The 24,556-nt window shown below is 46.8% G+C and overlaps 1 protein-coding gene across 1 annotated transcript in view; it reads right to left on the minus strand.

The window, feature by feature from the left end:
• Window positions 1-402: 402 nt before the first annotated feature.
• TUT1 (terminal uridylyl transferase 1, U6 snRNA-specific) overlaps window positions 403-24,556 on the minus strand; it is a 356,703-nt gene continuing 332,549 nt past the window's right edge. Inside the window, exon 10 of the mRNA XM_086938188.1 lies at window positions 403-3,354. Coding sequence (XP_086794314.1) covers window positions 1,748-3,354 — 1,607 coding nt within the window. The 3' untranslated portion in view covers window positions 403-1,747. The remainder of the gene's footprint in view (window positions 3,355-24,556) is intronic.

The following is a 24,556-nucleotide window of genomic DNA, read 5'->3' on the forward strand; positions in this document are numbered from 1 at the left end:
GGATGTGATAAACTATGAACTAATCAACAGCCCTTGCGTAATGGGGGCCTATTTGTCTTGTTATTCAGTCCAAGAATGCCAAAAGTTTTACAATCCCTGATTAACAGCCCATTCGTAATGAGTGTCTATTTGTCCGGTTGTTTCAGGTCTAGGAACCCACAAGTTTTTCAATCAAATATAGACCATAAGTTGGTTGTTCCTAAGTGGCAGCAGTCCATATTTGGTGGAACATGTCACAGTATCGCGGACCCCAGTCTACGGAACCAACTGCCAAGCCCAGCTTTGCAAACATTTTCAAATATAGAGAAGATGCAGCTGTTTAATTACTTTGGTAGAGCACGTGCTGGATAGTAATGGTATTGTTGTCTGGTGATTCTTTACAAATCATTTTCAAGAAAGCTGCATTGTTCAAACCATTCTTTAATCAAAAAGAAACTTTCTGCATTTGCCCCATATATTAACAAAACGTGTTCTACGGATAGAAACAAGTCTGCATAATATATCTGCACAGCAGCAGGAAGAAGAGGTCAGAGATCAGTATCTGGGGTCCAAAGTAAAATACTTGAAACTAGAGTCAGAGCTCTATGGCTAAGGTAATGCTCAGGCTAGAGCAGTGGAATTCACCATGATGCACTGGGACAGGACTATCATCAACAATTCGGACCTTGTAAGTGAAAACCTAAGATGGTGATCGAAGCTACCATTACAGGGCCTTGACATCTACACTGATTGCAGTGGCTGCATTGGAGAGAATACAATTGGATGACAAATAAATGAGCGAGTGAGTGGGAACAAGAAAGGAGAAGTTGGCATAACAGACACTCAAGGCAATAAAAAGACAACTGACAAACAAGTGGAAAGGCATAGAGATAAGCAATAAAGCTGGAAAGTCAAGGTGGAAAGAAAGTAATAAAGCATAGGTAAAAAGAAGTTAAGCAAGACAAATGAGTGATAAGAAATTGAGATATTGAGAAGACAGAAAAAACAGTGGAAAGACACTTAAGGAAGAAAGAGAAAAGGACACAGGAAAGATCAAAGTATTAGGCTTACACCCAGGCAATATAGAAAAGCCTGAAGGAGACGACTGGGCTGCTATGCAGACTTTGGCCTGCGCTAATTATGCCGAAGGACATTTTGCATGGCAGCGCTTAATTAAACAGCGCCGTAGGTGGTGAAACGCCTCTTGGTAGGGCAGCAAGGACCCCCCAGCCCTTTAAAAAAGGCAATCAACATTGGCGTCCAGAGCGTGTTGGTGTTTGTCCCTTGTTGAAATGTCGGCAAATAGAATGGGCCAGCCTGCTAGTCAGAGGGAAAAATACAGAGAGCAACAAAGAGGCACAAATGAAAGAGAAAGATGTGAATGAAAGTGAAATTTGAGAGATGGAAAACCTAAAACAAAAGGAGAAAGGCCAAGAAGCTGAGTGGATGATGGTAATACTGAAATGGAGTTACCAGGGATAGAGAAAGGGAGTTTTAAGTAAAAGGGAACAACTGTGAAAACCTACAGAAGAAAGCACATTATATTAATAAAACGGGCAAAGTAAGACATTGGGAAGTGTGATGAAAAAAAGACTAAGAGAAATGAATCGTATGTAAGTGAATAACTGGCACACAGCCACAGAATGAGGAAGGAGAACCAGAAGACCTGATCTCTGTTAACACAAACCACAAATGGTTTAGCGGTAAGAGCAACCCTTTTAACAAAGGACAAGGCAGTTCCCATACCCTTTTGTGGAGTGAGGTATTCTCAGTTTGATCTTTCAATATGCCGCTCCACCATTTTGGGCAGGAAGATCTCTAGAAAGTGAAAGAAGTCCTGGAAAAGGTGGTGCTCATCTTGCACGGGTATGAAGGTGGCGTTGATCCTGGAGTCCTGCATTAAACCTGCTCGACTGACTACCAAGTTGAAGTTCAGCAGTGGTTGAGATACCACAGAAGGCCCTTCTTGACACACAATAGCATCCGTCACCTTGCCTTCCATCACTAGGCTATCAGCCTCTAAGGTAGTTTCAGGTAGAGAAGCACCAGGTGCTGCCTTCCGCAGCACCCTCCGCATCTTTCGACGCCCAAGCCAGACCCGATGCCACAGATCACATCGCCAGCTCAATTCTGCAGCCTGGATTTCCTGGTTATCTAACCTTTGCTTCTTAGGTGCTGGTAGCTCAGACTCCTCCTCATCCAGAGTGTGCTTAGTCCCTAATTGCTTCTGTTCACTACAAGGCACCAATATTTTGGGATCAGGCATCCTGGGTTGGGCCTCAGTCACACATGTAAATTTCCCTTGCAGATCCTTTGTCTGGGAAATAGTACCATGGGAGAGGTTCTGGGAAGTGTTCTGATAATTCATTATGTTGTTCTGGCAGTCCATCACATTGGCAGGGATACGTTGTGTGCCTAGAGGCACTGTGCTTTGGGGGCTGGTCTTGTCTACAAGGAGCTGGCATGGATCTGATAATATAGATGTCTGAGGAACTGTCACAGCTGCAGGGATCTGTTGCCGATCTAGACACAATGTAGCGTGGGGATCATTTACAAATGGAGGTTCCTGGCAAGGGCAAAGAGGCTTTGTGATTTCCTCATGAGTCAAATCCATAGCAATCTCTTGCTGATGAGGGTCCTGAACCACTAAGATATTGTGGTCACCAGTGTTGTCAGAGATGTTTTCAGTGCCCAGAAACCCTGTAGTTTTAGAATCTAATGCTTCTGCTGGACAGTCTGCAGAATCCATGGCTTGGAAATTAGTCAGAACAATTTTGGGATCAGTTAAAAGTGACTGTTTGGTTGCATCATCTATTGGATCAATAGGAAGTTTGTCAGTATTTTCTGTCAAGTGGCATTTCAGCACATGCTCCAACACAAACCGCAGACCGGCACACACCTTGTTCCACCACACACCTTGGATGTCCCTTGTGCCAGACAACTGATTTAGACTTGCCTCTGATAAGACTGAGACTTTGAAGGGGAAAGGGATCTCTAGCCCACTTGGGACCAATTCTCCCGCTAATGAGGGGGCAGGTGAAGACTCCGTGCTGCCTGAGGGCTGAAAGAGCCGCGTCAGTCCCCATGCCTTGCCTTTGCTAGACTTTCGCTGGTACTGCAAACTGCGGCAGTACTTGGCTCCCTCCTGGCACCTTCGTTGCAGGCGCAGTGCTGTCTTCTCATTCACGTTGCTGGCCACATTGTGGCTAAGCTCAAAGGGGTCCTGGATGTTTAGGACTCCAAGCTTCAGCTTTGTGTTTGCATCTGTAGACACAAAGTCAGCTACAGGGAGCACACGGCCTTCCCATAATGAAATAACTGTGCCAGCAAAGTCAAAGTCAGCAAAGAAGCAGAAAAACTCAGACAGCAGAGAACCTGCAAAGAAGGAAAGAGAAATTAGTGCATACATAGTGCATCCAGTTCTACAGATTAACTAAAGATCTACCCAACTAATGCTACTCGGTAGCAGCAATTATTCTATGGTTATAAATCTGTGGACGATTCCTTGTAGAAGAAATACAATTACCAGATATTTACAAGACTAAGGGTTGATTATCGTGATGACAGAGGCTCCATACTAGAAACAGCATTTTATATATGTAATATGCATACACCAAAACAATTTTAGCACTTTTAGAAAATGTGGCCCATTTTGGCTGGTAAATTAAAATTAACATTACGGTTTTGAAAGGTTAAAGTTTGAATTCTAATTGAATTGAGTTGTAAAGCTACAATCACAGATTAACCAGTGACAGTTAATTATATTCCAGTTCTTCTCTGTTCCTTTCCAGAGCAATACATATTTGTGGGGACGGTCACACTATATTAATTCCTAGATTTGCTAAAAAAAAAAAATCGTGAAAAATACATTCATGTAAAGTTCATAGGGCTACCAATCTGCTAAATCAACGTGCTGCAATTGGTAAACAGCAAAATAATTTTGAACGTCTTGTAGACTCTAGATGTTTAAAAGTTATACCTTCTAAAGTGTCAGAATGACCCAGACTAACCTAACCATGTGGCCATTACATTAGAGGTCATATTCCAATTATGTTGAGTCAGACCTCACATTACTGAATAGTTCCTTACAAAAGCAACATAAAAGAGGACATTCAGATACAGATTGAAGGGGTTGTTAAGATTATTGAGGGGTTCGTAATTTCAACTGTGGATACAGGTATACGATATTTGGGCTATGACTATACCATACAGAATTCAGGAAGATAAACAGGAGTAAAAGGCATCTGACTAAAAGTCTGCAATCAAAACAACATACAACGAGTCCATCTCATATTTAAAAAGACAAAGGAAAATATAACTAAAATGCCTAATGTGCAAAAATACAATTCTTATAATTTAAAGTATTACATCTGAACAGAAAAAAAATAACGTGGCAGTAACTAACGTAGCATATAAACTAGAAATTAAATGAGTCAAATTAATTAAATCACTAACTAAAGTGCACATAGGGACACTGACAACACTACACAAATGAAGGAATGTTGTAAAACTAATTTCACTTCATAACAACATTGTGCACCCACAGTTAAAGGACTATGACATTGCCAATCAACCTAGGAACAAATTGACCATCAGAAAGGCCTTACCATGGCCTGGGAAAATTCTGCTTCCTGAGCCTTGCATGTTTTATGCATGGCCCTTTTTCCCTCCAGGTGGCTCACCATTCACAAACCACCACTAGAAATCCTTCAGATTTGTATGGATTGACAGAATGGTTATCTGCTGTCTGCGGAGGTTCCCTAGATGTACCCCAATTATTGGTTAGTGCAGCTACTTCACAATCTTGCCCAAGGCTACAGTGTGTCTGGTAGTCAATATGCACAGGCCCTTTTGAACATATCAGTTTTTTATAGTCTTTATTTCGAAGTTTTCCTTCATAAAAGACATAACATACATAAAAATTTATCAGAAACAAAAAAAGAAAAGAGAATGATATTAATCAAAATCAAAATTTAAAAAAGATAAACCTTAATATAAGCAAATAACCACTTAATACATTTTTTTCTTTAGCAGTTATCAACAAAAAGCTATACCAACAATATCTGGAACAGTTTCCATTATACACAATGTTAGAACCAACGAATATAACAGGCAATATGTCCCAGATCATAATCAGTCAATTTCAGTTTCGAAATAATTTAGTTAAATTAATGATGGACGCTACTTGCTAGCTTCTTTGATATACCTTGCTCGGATTACCCAAGCCCATCCAAGATATTTTGCCAAGCCAATAGACACCCACTCAGCTGTATTAGTTCTTAGAATGTGTATTGCTTTTTTACACACCCGTATTTTTGTTCGTCGACAAACTGGTTTGAGCCACTTCAGACGGGGTGCGCGATAGGCATGACATTCGAATAAGAAATGGCTCTCAGTTTCGTTAACTTCTAAACAAAAGGGACAATACATTTTCAGACTATTCTGCCATTTGTTAGTAAATTCCCTAATTGGTAAGGTGCCTACTCTGAATTGATGATAGAGTTTTCTATCTAGGCCTTTGGTGATGTTATCCCAATACGTCTCAAGTTGGGGAATAACTTTATAAAGCAAGAAGGAACTGGTAAGTGAAGAACCAGCTGAAAGTGAGATCATATCATTTTTAACAACTGACCAAAACAACTGTTTAAACTCATTCTTTGAGGGAAAGGTTTGATTACCTGGATCTGACCAATGTAACGGTAGACCCATTTTAAGGAGGGTTGCTTTAATACTTTTGAACCAGGGTATATATCCTGAGCCAAAAGACAGTTGAACCTCCCGAAGCTCATTAGCAAACATTATCAGTTCTGGGGTAGACCAAATTCTTCTCCATAAAGCAACCATTCTAAATAGAGCTTGATTTTTAAGAGATTGGCAGCCCATATCGAGCAATAGTGGGATTGCGGGGGTTGAGGGCGGTAAACCTACCAAGCTTCGGAAAAATTTGTTCTGAATTTTATCTAGTGGTACAAGATCAACATGACCCCATAGATCAGAGCCATAAAGAACGGCCGAACTAATTTTGGCCTTATAGATTTTCGTGGCAGGAAGTACTCTTTTCGTGAGGGAGCAACGCTGTTCCTTCACGAGACACCCTGATAACCTAGCTAGTTTGAGGCACATAGCCTCAATCTGTTCTCTCCACCGCAGTCTATAATCAATAGACACGCCTAGGTAGGTCATTACCCATACTTGCTCTAATGATACTTCGTTCATGGTAACATAACCCTTACGTGGTTTACATTTTGTAAATACCATAAACTTGGTTTTCGAGACATTAATCTCCAGATCATTTAATTTACAAAACTCCGTGAATTTATTAATGGCAGTTTGCAACCCCACCTGGGTTTTGGCCAGAATCAGGGTATCGTCGGCGAAGATTAAAAGTGGGAATTTAGTCCCTCCCAATACGGGGGCATCAGATGAAACAGACGAAAGGAACTCCACTACCTGATTAATAAAAAGAAGAAAGAGGGATGGTGCCAAGACGCACCCTTGTCTAACTCCCCGCGTAACAGGAAATTACTCCGTTACTTGGCTTTGGGATCCCCATCTCACTCTCGCAAAGTTATGATTATGTAACCTAATCGTTAAGTCTAATAAGTCAGGGGGCATTCCCATTTTACTTAGTGCCAACCACATCTTGTCTCTAGGGACCAGGTCGAACGCAGATTTTAAATCTACGAACGCAGCGTATAATGTACCTCCTCCTAGATGCACGTCTTCCAGTAAATCATGGTGAATCTGACTACCTGGTCGATAGTGCTTGTGTTGGCTCTAAAGCCTGCCTGTAGTGGGGACAAGATATTTTCTTCCCTCGCCCATGACTGTATTCTGCCTAACAGCAATCTGGCCATTACTTTTTGTAGTGCGTCGATGAGGCTAATGGGGCGATAATTCGCCGCACTAGACTTATCTCCTTTCTTATGTACTGGAAGAATCTCTGCCCCTCTCCAAGATACCGGGATATCTGCTCCCAAAGCAATGGCATTAGCCAGGGCAGTGATATACGGGACCCAATTTTCCATATCATATTTAAAAAGGTCTACTGGGACACAGTCCATCCCGGGTGCTTTGCCATTTTTACTTAATTGTATCGCTATCTCCGTCTCACGTTCACTAAAAACCACATGTCCGCAGTTCACCAACTGTGGAAGAATCAACATTCCCTCCTCGCTGGGATTATCATTTATTTGCTTACCACAAAACTGGGCTGAAAAAAACTCAACCCACGTATCCGCCGAGACATGGTTAGTTGGGGTTTGCTGATCACCACATCCTCCCCATTTAACTACCTGCCAGAATTTCAATTGGTTACCTGATAGACTGGCCTCATAAAGGTCCTGCCAACGATTATCATCCCATATAGTTTTGGCAAGTTTTAGGGTTTTTCTGTACTCCGCCCTCGCAACTTTAATTGCCTGAGTATCCCTAGTTTTAATTACAGATATCAGGCGATTATGCGCCTTCCTACAGCTTGCATCATACCATTTTGCCCCCAAATTACCTTTTTTTTATGTTTAAGACCACCTTTAAACGTAAAATGGGTTTTTATTGTGGTAAATAATGATTCATGAATTGGGCCTACCTGATCAAGAATGCCCCTATTTGCCAGTATTAGCTCCAGCTTTTCAGTAGCCAATATGACATCCTTGGAGATCTTAGACAGAACTCTAGGGTCTTCCACAATCTTATCCCAGCGAAGCCTACGACAATCGTTACTAAGAACTGCATTCGCTGTTGTATAGATATCATCATTTTGTTTTCTATCTATGCCCAATTCTATTTTTAACGTGATTGACAAAGGGTTATGGTCACTTTTGGGACGTGCGATTACTTCCATATCTACCAAAAGATTCCAGTACTCCATTTTAAATAGGCAGTAGTCAATACGGCTGTTACTGTAGCCATTGTCGAAAGTGGGATTTCCTACAAGGTCAGACTTGGACCTCCCATTGGCTGCCCTGAAGTTCCACTCCAGACATAGCCCAAGCCAATGTAGCACTGCCTCTGTAGCTTTAGTAACTGGTGGTAGAGTTAGGCTGGGAATGTTCCAAAGCTGGTCTGCTTCCTCATAACAACCATCATCCATAGACAATATGGGCTCGATTGTACAGTTCAAATCACCCAGTAACATTACACAATTGTCAGTACCAATGTCATTTAACAAGAGTTCAAGATCATTCATCACTTCAGGGCATTTTCCCCCAGGTCTTCCCCTTGCATAAACATTGATCACGAATAGATCCCGAGTTTCAGCCCTAGTCAATTTCAAACCCATGAGATCATCATTCGAAGTTGGTAACTCATATATCCTGACATTTAGCAATTGGCGAACCCAAATTACAAGCCCCCCAGACGGCCGTCCCCTTGGGCCTTTGTGAGCTGGTTTGTAAAAGTTCAAAAAGCCCAGCCGGAAAAGTGCTTCCATCGACCAAGATTCTTGAAAAACCATGACATCATATTGCTCTGCAAAAATCCCCCAGTCAATCTCAACCATTTTACCCCTTAGCCCTGCAATATTCCAAGACAGTACCTTTAAACAGTTTACAGGCTCACAAGGGGGATCAGTCGGTAAAAGAACTGGTAGGTCTATTAATTCAACTGGACCTTCACACGACACATTAGACACAATAGAACACATACCCTCAGTATATTCTTCTACCATCAAAACAACAAGAGAATTATTACTCAAGTGGTCGTCCAAAATTTCCACCACATCAGTTCCTGGGGAGATGACATCTTCCACTAGCTCCCGTGTACAATTTAGAATTGAGGGTGAAATAACCTTTGTCAAACCTAGATGTCCCTGGTCATTAACCATTAATCCACTATCATGTCAATCTACTCCATCCAACCAACTAAGTGGAGCAAATCGATTTGAGAGGTGGGGCCGGAACAAAGGATGGATGGACACATCAGGAAAGGAACGTTCTCTTGAACCATTCCCAATAGGGAAATGATTGTAGTTTGAGACAGTATTAATTTTTGGGTAGAAATATTGTAATGATAGGGTCTGTACATCACCAATGCGACCAAATCTGGGCTCTCTGCAAATAAGTTCAGCAACCCAAGGTTCTCTAAAACTAATAACAATGCAGTCACCCTCTAGATCTTTTTTACTATATCCAACCCACTCTACTCTTCTGACATTGAGTATAACTGCCTTCGTGGGGTGCGGTAGGGGTCGGTTCTTATTTAGCCAATAGTTAACTTTGTTACGTAATTCATTATAAGATTCCTGTTTACCTACTTCCAAGGGAGCCACACCAGTTAAAATAACAGTATAGGGTAGTGATTCCGGAGGAAGGTTCACATTACGTTTAGTACTAGCCGTTCTAGGCTTTTTATTGGCTGGATTAGTTTTAGGTACAGGCTTGGGGGTTTTAGGTATAGTGCTAGGAACGGGGATGGAATTATTTGCAGTAGATGGTTTACTATTTCTATTTACTACAGAAACCTGGGTATGTCCAGAATTAGTTACTTGATTGGAAGCACTTGGGGCATTTGATGGCCCAGTCGGTTTTCTTATAACCCCCATCAGTTACGTCCTTAACTTGCTCAGGGGGAATTACTTGTGGCACTACCAGGACTGAGCGGTGTAATAAATTATTTGAAATGGACATGTTTTCTTTAATTAATGTTTCCATGAGGTCCATTTTATCATTTAGGAGCCTTGTTCTTTCAAAGATAGGTAGTAGGAGTGATTTGATCAAGAACTCAATTTTCCCCAATAAGGTGGCTTCAATGCCACCATCAGCAGCGTTAATACTCCCTGGGGGTTCTAAAAATCTAGATGACAAAGAGGGTTGAGGAATGACAGCAGAGGATGGGCTTTTCGGATGCGGAGTACCCTCACTATGGATAGAATCCTCTCTTTTCCTTTTGCTCGTTTTACAAGCGGACTGGTTCTCCAAAGACTTGGGGTGAGAATTAATAACAGAACCAAGTGTATTATCAGGGGGCTGCTTTACTAGGTCGCTAGCCTTATTCACAGGAGAATGTCTAATGGAACTACTTTCCAACGAATTGTCAGAATCTGAGTCTAGATCCCCAGTATCTTCTACCAATACGACATCCTGATTAAGTGTGGTCGAAATAACATCTCTAGCATTTAAAACAACATCTGTCTGGTCAGTTAATGGGACCGGGGAACGGGCATTATGAATCGGTCCTAGTGAGGAACGCCTACCAGTCACCAAGTCCAACGATAGGCGCTTTTCGACCAGGGCGATTTCATTTTCCAAAACGCGAGTAGTGCGCTGGAAGAATTGGTCTATGGTGCCAGTAAAAACCCCATTAGAAGTAGACATCTGCACTTGCCTGACTTTGCCAGAGCGAAGAGGCATATTAAAAGGTGTGGGAGCAAGTAGATTAATATACAAATATTAAAAAACAAGAATAAGAGGTATACCAAAAATAATTGGAATATCATAAAATACCCAAGATCACAATGAAAATCATCAACAAAACAGTTCAATTAATAACCTCAGGAATCAGTTAAAAACAAAAAAAGAATAAGGAACCAAAATCCAAAAATAAAAATATAAAGGGAGTAGCCCTGCCCGGCCTCGATCGGCCTCGGACGGCCGCTGACGGCCCCGCCCTTGTCCCGGGCTTCTCCCGCGCGCTCTCCCGCGCTGCGGGAGTACTAATGGCCGATATAGATTAAACACACAAAAGGTGGGAGGTGTAGGAGGGGTCGGGGAGAGCGGCCCAGGTGTTGACGATCAGGGCTGGCGGGCGCTCCTGGGAATTGCAGTCCCAGTTGGAGCACACGCACTCGCTCGCAGCCCCGGGGAGTCACTGTCTTCGCCGTTCCCTCCACAAACCTTCAGGCTGCTGCAACAAAGTATCTCTAGCGATGCGGGACCCGCGGAGCGGGTTCCGCGAGAAGTAAAGGTAAAAGCAGGTCAATCCCAGACGGATAAGTCTAAAATCTGCAAAGCGTCCCACACGCCGTCACAAGGGAAAATGCTTATGAATCCTCGGTGGAAGGGTAGGAGGGGTCGGGGAGAGCGGCCCAGGTGTTGACGATCAGGGCTTGCGGGCGCTCCTGGGAATTGCAGTCCCAGTTGGAGAACACGCACTCGCTCGCAGCCCCGGGGAGTCACTGTCTTCGCCGTTCCCTCCACAAACCTTCAGGCTGCTGCAACAAAGTATCTCTAGCGATGCGGGACCCGCGGAGCGGGTTCCGCGAGAAGTAAAGGTAAAAGCAGGTCAATCCCAGACGGATAAGTCTAAAATCTGCAAAGCGTCCCACACGCCGTCACAAGGGAAAATGCTTATGAATCCTCGGTGGAAGGGTAGGAGGGGTCGGGGAGAGCGGCCCAGGTGTTGACGATCAGGGCTGGCGGGCGCTCCTGGGAATTGCAGTCCCAGTTGGAGCACACGCACTCGCTCGCAGCCCCGGGGAGTCACTGTCTTCGCCGTTCGCTCCACAAACCTTCAGGCTGCTGCAACAAAGTATCTCTAGCGATGCGGGACCCGCGGAGCGGGTTCCGCGAGAAGTAAAGGTAAAAGCAGGTCAATCCCAGACGGATAAGTCTAAAATCTGCAAAGCGTCCCACACGCCGTCACAAGGGAAAATGCTTATGAATCCTCGGTGGAAGGGTAGGAGGGGTCGGGGAGAGCGGCCCAGGTGTTGACGATCAGGGCTGGCGGGCGCTCCTGGGAATTGCAGTCCCAGTTGGAGCACACGCACTCGCTCGCAGCCCCGGGGAGTCACTGTCTTCGCCGTTCCCTCCACAAACCTTCAGGCTGCTGCAACAAAGTATCTCTAGCGATGCGGGACCCGCGGAGCGGGTTCCGCGAGAAGTAAAGGTAAAAGCAGGTCAATCCCAGACGGATAAGTCTAAAATCTGCAAAGCGTCCCACACGCCGTCACAAGGGAAAATGCTTATGAATCCTCGGTGGAAGGGTAGGAGGGGTCGGGGAGAGCGGCCCAGGTGTTGACGATCAGGGCTGGCGGGCGCTCCTGGGAATTGCAGTCCCAGTTGGAGCACACGCACTCGCTCGCAGCCCCGGGGAGTCACTGTCTTCGCCGTTCCCTCCACAAACCTTCAGGCTGCTGCAACAAAGTATCTCTAGCGATGCGGGACCCGCGGAGCGGGTTCCGCGAGAAGTAAAGGTAAAAGCAGGTCAATCCCAGACGGATAAGTCTAAAATCTGCAAAGCGTCCCACACGCCGTCACAAGGGAAAATGCTTATGAATCCTCGGTGGAAGGGTAGGAGGGGTCGGGGAGAGCGGCCCAGGTGTTGACGATCAGGGCTGGCGGGCGCTCCTGGGAATTGCAGTCCCAGTTGGAGCACACGCACTCGCTCGCAGCCCCGGGGAGTCACTGTCTTCGCCGTTCCCTCCACAAACCTTCAGGCTGCTGCAACAAAGTATCTCTAGCGATGCGGGACCCGCGGAGCGGGTTCCGCGAGAAGTAAAGGTAAAAGCAGGTCAATCCCAGACGGATAAGTCTAAAATCTGCAAAGCGTCCCACACGCCGTCACAAGGGAAAATGCTTATGAATCCTCGGTGGAAGGGTAGGAGGGGTCGGGGAGAGCGGCCCAGGTGTTGACGATCAGGGCTGGCGGGCGCTCCTGGGAATTGCAGTCCCAGTTGGAGCACACGCACTCGCTCGCAGCCCCGGGGAGTCACTGTCTTCGCCGTTCCCTCCACAAACCTTCAGGCTGCTGCAACAAAGTATCTCTAGCGATGCGGGACCCGCGGAGCGGGTTCCGCGAGAAGTAAAGGTAAAAGCAGGTCAATCCCAGACGGATAAGTCTAAAATCTGCAAAGCGTCCCACACGCCGTCACAAGGGAAAATGCTTATGAATCCTCGGTGGAAGGGTAGGAGGGGTCGGGGAGAGCGGCCCAGGTGTTGACGATCAGGGCTGGCGGGCGCTCCTGGGAATTGCAGTCCCAGTTGGAGCACACGCACTCGCTCGCAGCCCCGGGGAGTCACTGTCTTCGCCGTTCCCTCCACAAACCTTCAGGCTTCTGCAACAAAGTATCTCTAGCGATGCGGGACCCGCGGAGCGGGTTCCTCGAGAAGTAAAGGTAAAAGCAGGTCAATCCCAGACGGATAAGTCTAAAATCTGCAAAGCGTCCCACACGACGTCACAAGGGAAAATGCTTATGAATCCTCGGTGGAAGGGTAGGAGGGGTCGGGGAGAGCGGCCCAGGTGTTGACGATCAGGGCTGGCGGGCGCTCCTGGGAATTGCAGTCCCAGTTGGAGCACACGCACTCGCTCGCAGCCCCGGGGAGTCACTGTCTTCGCCGTTCCCTCCACAAACCTTCAGGCTGCTGCAACAAAGTATCTCTAGCGATGCGGGACCCGCGGAGCGGGTTCCGCGAGAAGTAAAGGTAAAAGCAGGTCAATCCCAGACGGATAAGTCTAAAATCTGCAAAGCGTCCCACACGCCGTCACAAGGGAAAATGCTTATGAATCCTCGGTGGAAGGGTAGGAGGGGTCGGGGAGAGCGGCCCAGGTGTTGACGATCAGGGCTGGCGGGCGCTCCTGGGAATTGCAGTCCCAGTTGGAGCACACGCACTTGCTCGCAGCCCCGGGGAGTCACTGTCTTCGCCGTTCCCTCCACAAACCTTCAGGCTGCTGCAACAAAGTATCTCTAGCGATGCTGGACCCGCGGAGCGGGTTCCGCGAGAAGTAAAGGTAAAAGCAGGTCAATCCCAGACGGATAAGTCTAAAATCTGCAAAGCGTCCCACACGCCGTCACAAGGGAAAATGCTTATGAATCCTCGGTGGAAGGGTAGGAGGGGTCGGGGAGAGCGGCCCAGGTGTTGACGATCAGGGCTGGCGGGCGCTCCTGGGAATTGCAGTCCCAGTTGGAGCACACGCACTCGCTCGCAGCCCCGGGGAGTCACTGTCTTCGCCGTTCCCTCCACAAACCTTCAGGCTGCTGCAACAAAGTATCTCTAGCGATGCGGGACCCGCGGAGCGGGTTCCGCGAGAAGTAAAGGTAAAAGCAGGTCAATCCCAGACGGATAAGTCTAAAATCTGCAAAGCGTCCCACACGCCGTCACAAGGGAAAATGCTTATGAATCCTCGGTGGAAGGGTAGGAGGGGTCGGGGAGAGCGGCCCAGGTGTTGACGATCAGGGCTGGCGGGCGCTCCTGGGAATTGCAGTCCCAGTTGGAGCACACGCACTCGCTCGCAGCCCCGGGGAGTCACTGTCTTCGCCGTTCCCTCCACAAACCTTCAGGCTGCTGCAACAAAGTATCTCTAGCGATGCGGGACCCGCGGAGCGGGTTCCGCGAGAAGTAAAGGTAAAAGCAGGTCAATCCCAGACGGATAAGTCTAAAATCTGCAAAGCGGCCCACACGCCGTCACAAGGGAAAATGCTTATGAATCCTCGGTGGAAGGGTAGGAGGGGTCGGGGAGAGCGGCCCAGGTGTTGACGATCAGGGCTGGCGGGCGCTCCTGGGAATTGCAGTCCCAGTTGGAGCACACGCACTCGCTCGCAGCCCCGGGGAGTCACTGTCTTCGCCGTTCCCTCCACAAACCTTCAGGCTGCTGCAACAAAGTATCTCTAGCGATGCGGGACCCGCGGAGCGGGTTCCGCGAGAAGTAAAGGTAAAAGCAGGTCAATCCCAGACGGATAAGTCTAAAATCTGCAAAGCGTCCCACACGCCGTCACAAGGGAAAATGCTTATGAATCCTCGGTGGAAGGGTAGGAGGGGTCGGGGAGAGCGGCCCAGGTGTTGACGATCAGGGCTGGCGGGCGCTCCTGGGAATTGCAGTCCCAGTTGGAGCACACGCACTCGCTCGCAGCCCCGGGGAGTCACTGTCTTCGCCGTTCCCTCCACAAACCTTCAGGCTGCTGCAACAAAGTATCTCTAGCGATGCGGGACCCGCGGAGCGGGTTCCGCGAGAAGTAAAGGTAAAAGCAGGTCAATCCCAGACGGATAAGTCTAAAATCTGCAAAGCGTCCCACACGCCGTCACAAGGGAAAATGCTTATGAATCCTCGGTGGAAGGGTAGGAGGGGTCGGGGAGAGCGGCCCAGGTGTTGACGATCAGGGCTGGCGGGCGCTCCTGGGAATTGCAGTCCCAGTTGGAGCACACGCACTCGCTCGCAGCCCCGGGGAGTCACTGTCTTCGCCGTTCCCTCCACAAACCTTCAGGCTGCTGCAACAAAGTATCTCTAGCGATGCGGGACCCGCGGAGCGGGTTCCGCGAGAAGTAAAGGTAAAAGCAGGTCAATCCCAGACGGATAAGTCTAAAATCTGCAAAGCGTCCCACACGCCGTCACAAGGGAAAATGCTTATGAATCCTCGGTGGAAGGGTAGGAGGGGTCGGGGAGAGCCGCCCAGGTGTTGACGATCAGGGCTGGCGGGCGCTCCTGGGAATTGCAGTCCCAGTTGGAGCACACGCACTCGCTCGCAGCCCCGGGGAGTCACTGTCTTCGCCGTTCCCTCCACAAACCTTCAGGCTTCTGCAACAAAGTATCTCTAGCGATGCGGGACCCGCGGAGCGGGTTCCTCGAGAAGTAAAGGTAAAAGCAGGTCAATCCCAGACGGATAAGTCTAAAATCTGCAAAGCGTCCCACACGACGTCACAAGGGAAAATGCTTATGAATCCTCGGTGGAAGGGTAGGAGGGGTCGGGGAGAGCGGCCCAGGTGTTGACGATCAGGGCTGGCGGGCGCTCCTGGGAATTGCAGTCCCAGTTGGAGCACACGCACTCGCTCGCAGCCCCGGGGAGTCACTGTCTTCGCCGTTCCCTCCACAAACCTTCAGGCTGCTGCAACAAAGTATCTCTAGCGATGCGGGACCCGCGGAGCGGGTTCCGCGAGAAGTAAAGGTAAAAGCAGGTCAATCCCAGACGGATAAGTCTAAAATCTGCAAAGCGTCCCACACGCCGTCACAAGGGAAAATGCTTATGAATCCTCGGTGGAAGGGTAGGAGGGGTCGGGGAGAGCGGCCCAGGTGTTGACGATCAGGGCTGGCGGGCGCTCCTGGGAATTGCAGTCCCAGTTGGAGCACACGCAGTCGCTCGCAGCCCCGGGGAGTCACTGTCTTCGCCGTTCCCTCCACAAGCCTTCAGGCTGCTGCAACAAAGTATCTCTAGCGATGCGGGACCCGCAGAGCGGGTTCCGCGAGAAGTAAAGGTAAAAGCAGGTCAATCCCAGACGGATAAGTCTAAAATCTGCAAAGCGTCCCACACGCCGTCACAAGGGAAAATGCTTATGAATCTTCGGTGGAAGGGTAGGAGGGGTCGGGGAGAGCGGCCCAGGTGTTGACGATCAGGGCTGGCGGGCGCTCCTGGGAATTGCAGTCCCAGTTGGAGCACACGCACTCGCTCGCAGCCCCGGGGAGTCACTGTCTTCGCCGTTCCCTACACAAACCTTCAGGCTGCTGCAACAAAGTATCTCTAGCGATGCGGGACCCGCGGAGCGGGTTCCGCGAGAAGTAAAGGTAAAAGCAGGTCAATCCCAGACGGATAAGTCTAAAATCTGCAAAGCGTCCCACACGCCGTCACAAAGGAAAATGCTTATGAATCCTCGGTGGAAGGGTAGGAGGGGTCGGGGAGAGCGGCCCAGGTGTTGACGATCAGGGCTGGCGGGCGCTCCTGGGAATTGCAGTCCCAGTTGGAGCACACGCACTCGCTCGCAGCCCCGGGGAGTCACTGTCTTCGCCGTTCCCTCCACAAACCTTCAGGCTGCTGCAACAAAGTATCTCTAGCGATGCGGGACCCGCGGAGCGGGTTCCGCGAGAAGTAAAGGTAAAAGCAGGTCAATCCCAGACGGATAAGTCTAAAATCTGCAAAGCGTCCCACACGCCGTCACAAGGGAAAATGCTTATGAATCCTCGGTGGAAGGGTAGGAGGGGTCGGGGAGAGCGGCCCAGGTGTTGACGATCAGGGCTGGCGGGAGCTCCTGGGAATTGCAGTCCCAGTTGGAGCACACGCACTCGCTCGCAGCCCCGGGGAGTCACTGTCTTCGCCGTTCCCTCCACAAACCTTCAGGCTGCTGCAACAAAGTATCTCTAGCGATGCGGGACCCGCGGAGCGGGTTCCGCGAGAAGTAAAGGTAAAAGCAGGTCAATCCCAGACGGATAAGTCTAAAATCTGCAAAGCGTCCCATACGCCGTCACAAGGGAAAATGCTTATGAATCCTCGGTGGAAGGGTAGGAGGGGTCGGGGAGAGCGGCCCAGGTGTTGACGATCAGGGCTGGCGGGCGCTCCTGGGAATTGCAGTCCCAGTTGGAGCACACGCACTCGCTCGCAGCCCCGGGGAGTCACTGTCTTCGCCGTTCCCTCCACAAACCTTCAGGCTGCTGCAACAAAGTATCTCTAGCGATGCGGGACCCGCGGAGCGGGTTCCGCGAGAAGTAAAGGTAAAAGCAGGTCAATCCCAGACGGATAAGTCTAAAATCTGCAAAGCGTCCCCTGTAAACCGATTAAAGGTCCTCCGTGTTTCCAGGTCCATCCACATACCATATCTTGAGCTCTTTCTTAAGAAGTACAAATGTTGTGTACGTGGGATATGTTGTTCACGAGTTAACTGATGAATAACAGGGTCCAGTCAGGCCCTGTGGTTTTGTTGTACAAAAAATATGGCCTCCTTTTTTTTTGAGGAGGCTGAGTCAAACCTGAATATACCAGCATAAGAAAACAGCTTTCCTGTCCCCAAACTGGAACTTATATATCTTGTGTTTGGGGAAAGTTTCCAGCTCATTCCGCTTGCTCTCTGGAGGTTACCTCAACTATCACTCATTTCCTCGGTTATTATCATCTTCCATTGCAAGAGAAAGACATGCAGGCCACAGTTTGCAGCAGCACTAGATCGAGCTGTTGTTTCCCAACTGGCCAAAAGGCATAAAAGAACTCCAGCTGTATGTATGTATGTGGTATTTATGTAGTTCAAATGTAGCTGAAAGTTACTGGAATATTGTACAGAGTTGAGGTCAGAGAAACAATTAGAGGGAATCCAGGCACGTGGTGCTTGGTTCTGAGGGGGGTGGTGAACTATTTATTGTATCATGATATGGGTTGTGGAGTAGTGTACTACTCGCCGCAAAAGCGATTCAACACCCCATCAGGGGTAGCAAGTGTTATATAAATGCAAACTTTTTCCCTCTTCTATCCTCTCCACTATCCTTCTGAATACAAAATACTGACTAACATATCCACTACTCAAATTACTTTCATATTTCACTATACTAATTCTCCACTAATCCTTTATGGGTTCCGGAGTAGTGTGCTACTCGCCAAAAAAGTGCTCTGACGCCTCGTCGGGGGTAGTAAGCGCTATATAAATGCAATTACAATACAATTACGATACAATATTGTGTTGTTTAAAGAAATGTGACTTCAGCTCTTTCCTAAATTCAAGACATTGTCTCGTTCACCAACCTTCAGTGACAATTTGGTATGTCATGCTTAGAGTGGGTTCTTTTTGCCCATGTGGGAGGATTCAATGGCATCAAAATCTCCTAAGAACATTGCAACCGTTGTTCAGTGAGACAAATCTCAACAGAGAAAAGAGTGACTCTTATGACTTCAGTGTAGCAACACAGCCACCGTTAACTGGTGCAGCACAGTGTGGTATTTATCAGTGGATGAGATTGTGAACTGTGCTATTGACTTCAGGGGATTGTGCTCCCCAACGTGCAGTAAGAACATCCCCATTGAAGTAAGTTTTCAATGGGCTGTGAGCCTCAGTTCTGTATTAGCAGGGAACTAATTGCGAACATCTCCTTAAGCTTGCTTTGGCCACAGCCTCCACATTTAAGTGATATTCTTGTGTTTAACTCACAGGTACTATAATATTGTTGGGGTTATATCTCTGGCTAGGAATGAGCTAGTTAAGTAGGCACCAATATTGTAGATGTGGTACTTCGTTTTCTGTGTATTAAAGTACTTTTCTTTTGTAGTTTAAAACACTGGCTGGACATCGGTAATTGAGTGATATTCTGATGTTTTACTGTGTTCTGATTATCTTACCCTCTTCACTTCCTCAAGTAAACCTTGGACTTCTCTGCCATATTACCAATGAGATTTAAGTGCTGTACACTGAGCCAAGAACACAAGTGGGAAACAACTTTAAATGTCACAACTGCAGCCTAGGTTGGTCTAGTATACCCCTTCTGTTAGCTTGCAGTCAGTCGCCGCTGCGACAAGATGTGTTTTTAATCATTTTAAATTGCGCCGCATATATCCTTTTCATTCAATTTCACCTACCTGTGTTATTAGCGCCTTAGTCCCTGGTCCATCACGATGTGTGCGATTGAACGGAGGGACAACTAAGGCAAAGACTTAACTTCCGGTTTGCCGACCGGAAGCTTCTGTTGGCGTTCCAAAGAAGCAGTTGTTTGTGCTCATTCTATACCGCATTGAGTATGCCAATGCTCTATGTGGGAATTCCTGGATATTTACAAAAAAAAATACAGACCATACATAATGCTGTGGCTAGACTTCTGTTTAACATCTCCGGAAGATCTAGCGTAAAACAGCATTTACGCGAGTTGCATTGGCTGCCTGTGGCTCAGAGAGTGCAATTTAAAGCTCTTACTCTGGCACACAGAGCTCTGCACGATCTTGAACCAACGTACATCAGGAAGCGTTTTACTTTCTATGTCCCTAACAGATCATTGCGCTCAGCCACCCACCGACGAATGGTGATCTCACGTTTCCGCAGAATGCGGCTGGGGGGTCAGTCTCTGTCCGTCAAAGCAGCTATGGCATGGAACTCCCTGCCCCTGGAATTACGGAACACTCAGAACCTCAGACTTTTAAAAAAGCAACTTAAATCCTTCTTCTTCAAGCAATCGTGTTAAAGTTTTTGCTTTATTGGGTCACTGTTATTTTGCGCGCCAGGACACTTGAGTATTTGCGCGCGGTATAAATCCATTATAACATAACATATAACATAACCTAGTCCCCGCAATTAGCTTTAACCCTACATAAAGCGGGGCAGGGCGCGGACGCGTGCAGCTGCACACCAAAGGCAAGCCCTTCTGCTGCCAGGACCCCTGCATTTTTCATTCCATCCCGGCTCCCTGCCCTGGTGCGTCCAATTGGTGAGTAAATAATATGGCACCAATAAAATACTCCAGTCAAGAGTTAAAAGATTTAAATAACTCTTACCTCAGACCCTCAGTTGCATTAGAAGAAAAAATCTGCAGAGTTCAAGATATATCATGTTTAATAGAACCTGCTTTATCGAGCATATTTAGAAAGTTTTATAGAGCGCGAACAAGATCCTCACGGATATTAGAGCACTTTACATAGTCCAACCATCTTGTGACTCAAACCATGCTATAATTCTCAAATCACTAAAGGCTTTCTACTTTAACGGACGCTGCATCCCGAAACACTCGGCAGAGATATGGAGCCTCATAGATATGGCGGCACTGGATATCTGCTTTGCTACGGAAACTTGGCTACACGAGCACACCTCTCCTGATGTACACACGGCTTTTCCGCCGCAATGTAACTAGAGTGGACAGAAAGGAGACTAGAGGAGTAGGTCTACTCATTGCCACTATCTCCGGAGTGACCATTACCTCCTTAGAAACTGTAAGCTCAGGCCAATTAGAACTAAGTGTCTTTAGGATAGAAGGACTATCTAAAGGTACCGGGAGGGGAGCCCTTATATACAGACCTCCTGGCCCTAAACACGACAATTTACTTGAGATTATCGCTCCGCAAGTACTGGCCTGACTTTTTTTTCTTAATAGGAGATTTCAATTATCATGCTGAAATTGTGCAGAATTCTGACACAGATCGGCTCATCACAAATATGAATACATTAGGATTAGTCCAACTAGTAACAGGTCCCTCCCACATTGCAGGTCACACGCTTGATCTTCTCTTTACAAACTCTCCAGATATCAGAGTAGAATATCCCACCCCACTATGATGGACAGATCATTATTTACTAAAATGTGTTATTCTAGTAAATATGACCAAAGCTAACCCTAGAAATGAACTAATATGGCGAAGGTCATGGCATAAAGTCGCTCCATCTCTCTTTTCATAACACTTCATTTTTTTCCACACCAGCCTGAAGGTCAGCATCAACTTGGCAGCACCCTCCTTTGATAAAGCAATTACGGCTGCATTAGACAAAATCACACCTCTCACCAGGGTCACAGTTAAATCTAGGATCGCCCCATGGTTCACGGAGAAATTAAAGATAGTGAAGCTATCCTGCAGGACAGCAGAGCGGAAATGGAGAAAAACCAGAGATTTAACCGACCGCGAACTATATAAAAACATCCACCACAGCTACATGGAAGACATCAGACAAGCAAAAAAATAGTTTCTCCTAAACAGAATACATAAGGCGGCAAACTCTTGTAAGGAGCTCTACCAAATCTTAAAATAATTTACAACACCTCTCACTCAGTCGCCAACCCCCAACTCTCAGGAATGGACTGACTCACTAACTTCTTTGATGACAAAATGATTGCCATCCATAACTCCTTTCCGCCTCAAGTAAACAACAACCACTCAGAAAATACGCCCAGTGTGTCTCTAGAACCCCCTTATATCTTGGCAGAATTTTCTAAATGCGACATTGAAGGAGTGGAAAAAGCTATGCAGAAAATAAAATCGGGTTTGCCTACTGATTCTGTGCCCCCAACATTTCTTCCAACTATTGCACCAGTACTGTTGGATAGTCTAATTGACTTATTTAACAGGTCATTATCGCAAGCCGAGTTCCTAAAGTTATGAAAATTATAGAAAGCTGCCAGGGTCAGGCCAATTTTTAAAAAATCCACAGCCGATCCCAAACTTCTTCTGAGCTATCGCCCCATCTCGTTGCTTCCCTAATTTGGGAAGATGCTGGAATCACTAGTAAACCAACAGCTCGTCACTCATCTTAAGAGCTACGGGCTACTGGATCCATCTCAGTCAGGCTTTAGGGCTGCCCATGGCACGGAGACAGCACTGGTCGAGGTAACAGATAACATCAGGCTAGCTTTGGACAGAGGTCAGTCATCAATCCTGGTCCTGCTTGACCTATCCGCTGCCTTTGACACCATCTCCCACAGCATTCTAGAACATTGGATGTGGGAGATTGGTGTCAGGGGGAACACCCTAAAATGGCTCAAGAGTTACCTAACACACCGAACTACAACGGTACAGGTGGGAAAAACATGTTAAGGTGTGAGTGCCACAGGGCTCCATCCTAAGCCCAACTCTTTTCAATCTTTATATGACACTGTTGGCCAAGGTGATCAGATCCCATGGCTTTGATGTTGTATCATATGCTGATGATACACAGATCTTGGTCACTCTTGTCCCAGATAAAGCAGAAACAAGGCTGCGATTCAAAGAATGCAGGTCCCAAGTTGATAGGTGGATTAGCACAAATCACCTTCAATTAAATGGTGGCAAGTCAAAGATAGTGCTTTTTGGTAAGGCTGGAGAACACTGGTCTCATGACTGGTGGCCCCCTAACCTTGGCCCCTGTCCACCACCAAAACAGACGGTTCGGAATTTAGGATTCCATATGGATAACAAACTATCAATGCAAAGTCGGATCAACCACATAATTTTTTCCTGTTTTGGAATAATGCGTAGGTTTTTAAATGGATTTCTATTGAGGCCAGGAAACCATTAGTCCAGGTACTGATAATAAACCGCATGGGCTACGGCAATGCCTTGTTGTACTCAATCAATGAAGGCCTTCTAACAAGGCTTCATATTCTGCAGAACATTGCAGCTAGGCTGGTTCTCGACCTCCAGCCCAGATCCCCTTTGGCCCCCAGTTTGAGATCTTTACACTGGCTTCCAGTTAGAAAGTGTATTCAATTTAAAATACTCTGTTTAATACACAAAAACATGTACGGAATTAGCCCGGGATATAATACTAAGCTGGTACCAGCCTTGTAGGACTCGGAGATCCAGCAATGAATCATTACTTACACCTCTCAGAATCTGTACCGCCAGAAGTGGAGGAAGGTCCTTTTCTTTTCTTGCCCCTTCATCTTGGAACAAACTGCCCATAAATCTGCACACAATCACAGATCAGAATTGCTTTCGCAAGAAGTTAAAGTCATGGCTGTTTGACAACTAATCAAGCAATCTTTCAGAGCTGTCTGCAAGCGCCACGAGACTTCCGAGTGATATGTGCTCTGAACAAATATCCCTGATTTGATTAGTGCAAAAAGAACTATTGATGGACAGAATGCAGAACAATGTCATACATTCACCACAGTACAGAGATCTGGGCCTAAATCCATCGTGTTTTTGCTCACCATGTCATTCCAGTTTGGACCCAGCTATATGCAAATCAGTCTTGACCTAGCACTGAATAGAAACAGTCCAGCCCGAACTGCCAGGCCAGGTCCTCCCTGGACTCCAAACAAGCATCCTAGGACCGGTTTCGGGGTTTCACCCCTCTTCAGCCAGGATAGCTTGATTCCAGTGGCATGGAGAGCACAGGACTCACGTCTAAGCCTATCTGTCCCACTCGGGGTGACAAATGCAAAAAGAACTACTGATGGACAGAATGCAGAACAATGTCATACATTCACTCCGGTACAGAGAACCAGGTTTCACATTGGCTGACAAGAGGCATGGATCACTAGACTTTAAGTTTTAATGAATTCCAATACCACTAAGTTTAGTGCGCAAAAATAAAGCCTATGCCCAAGATAGCTGAATGAAAGTCGGAAAAATTCAAACTGCAGGCACTGACACTAAAGAGAATGAGCAAGATGTGCAGTGCCACAGTGTTAAACACTTGTGGCAAAGTAACGCCTAAATGTTAAAGGCATAGTTTAACAAAGGGTACCTTTGATCTAGGGATAAGGACTACTGAGAACACTCGAGAGAAAAGGACTGGTGGTAACACTTGAGAGAAAGCACTTGCCCGGCAGAGTCCCTAGATACTAGTCTCCCAGGTACACTCTCTCTCTCACGCTCTCTCTTTCTCTCCTATCTTAAGGGAAGTTAACCTCGCCATCCCAGAGGTCAATATCCTGGGAGCATTTGACTTAGCTGAAGTGGTGAATCTTTGACAGTTAAAGCTTGATGTTCAAAAAGGCTCAGCTTTAGAGCAAGAGAAGAATGGCTTGCAAGATGGTGAAACTCTAGTTAGAATGTCCGTATTAAGAAGATAAGTGACGGAAGAGAGGAGAGGAGTGGTTTCAGAAGGGGGAAAAAGGCAGTGGGAAGAGAGAGAGAGAATGAGAAAGAGAAATTAGCAATACAGCAGTTATAAACAGAAAACACCCCAAGACGGCAACTCTGGAGGTGAAAGCAATTAAGTCTCCCCACACCCCCGAAATCAGGAACCTCTTACACTTCTAAGGACGTTCCTAAGGACATGATGCCCACGTACATTTATAAGTCATTATGTCATGGGCTGGCTGCACACTTTCAAGATGGCTAGCAAGGCTCGGAATGTTGACTGTAAAGCTAAATGCTTCTCTACTGTGATTGGGAGGTTTGGGTTGTCTCAAGCCCAAAACCAACCAATGAAAGCATGACATCTGGTAGATGATGCTCAGAGGGGGTGGATGTAAACGATTTTCAAATATTGAATGGATTTAATGGTCACTGAAAACTCTGAGTAGTCATCTTCAGTACCTCTAGGACAATATTTGA

This window comes from Lissotriton vulgaris, chromosome 9, assembly GCF_964263255.1.
Source record: "Lissotriton vulgaris chromosome 9, aLisVul1.2, whole genome shotgun sequence".
Classification (NCBI taxonomy): Eukaryota; Metazoa; Chordata; class Amphibia; order Caudata; family Salamandridae; genus Lissotriton; species Lissotriton vulgaris.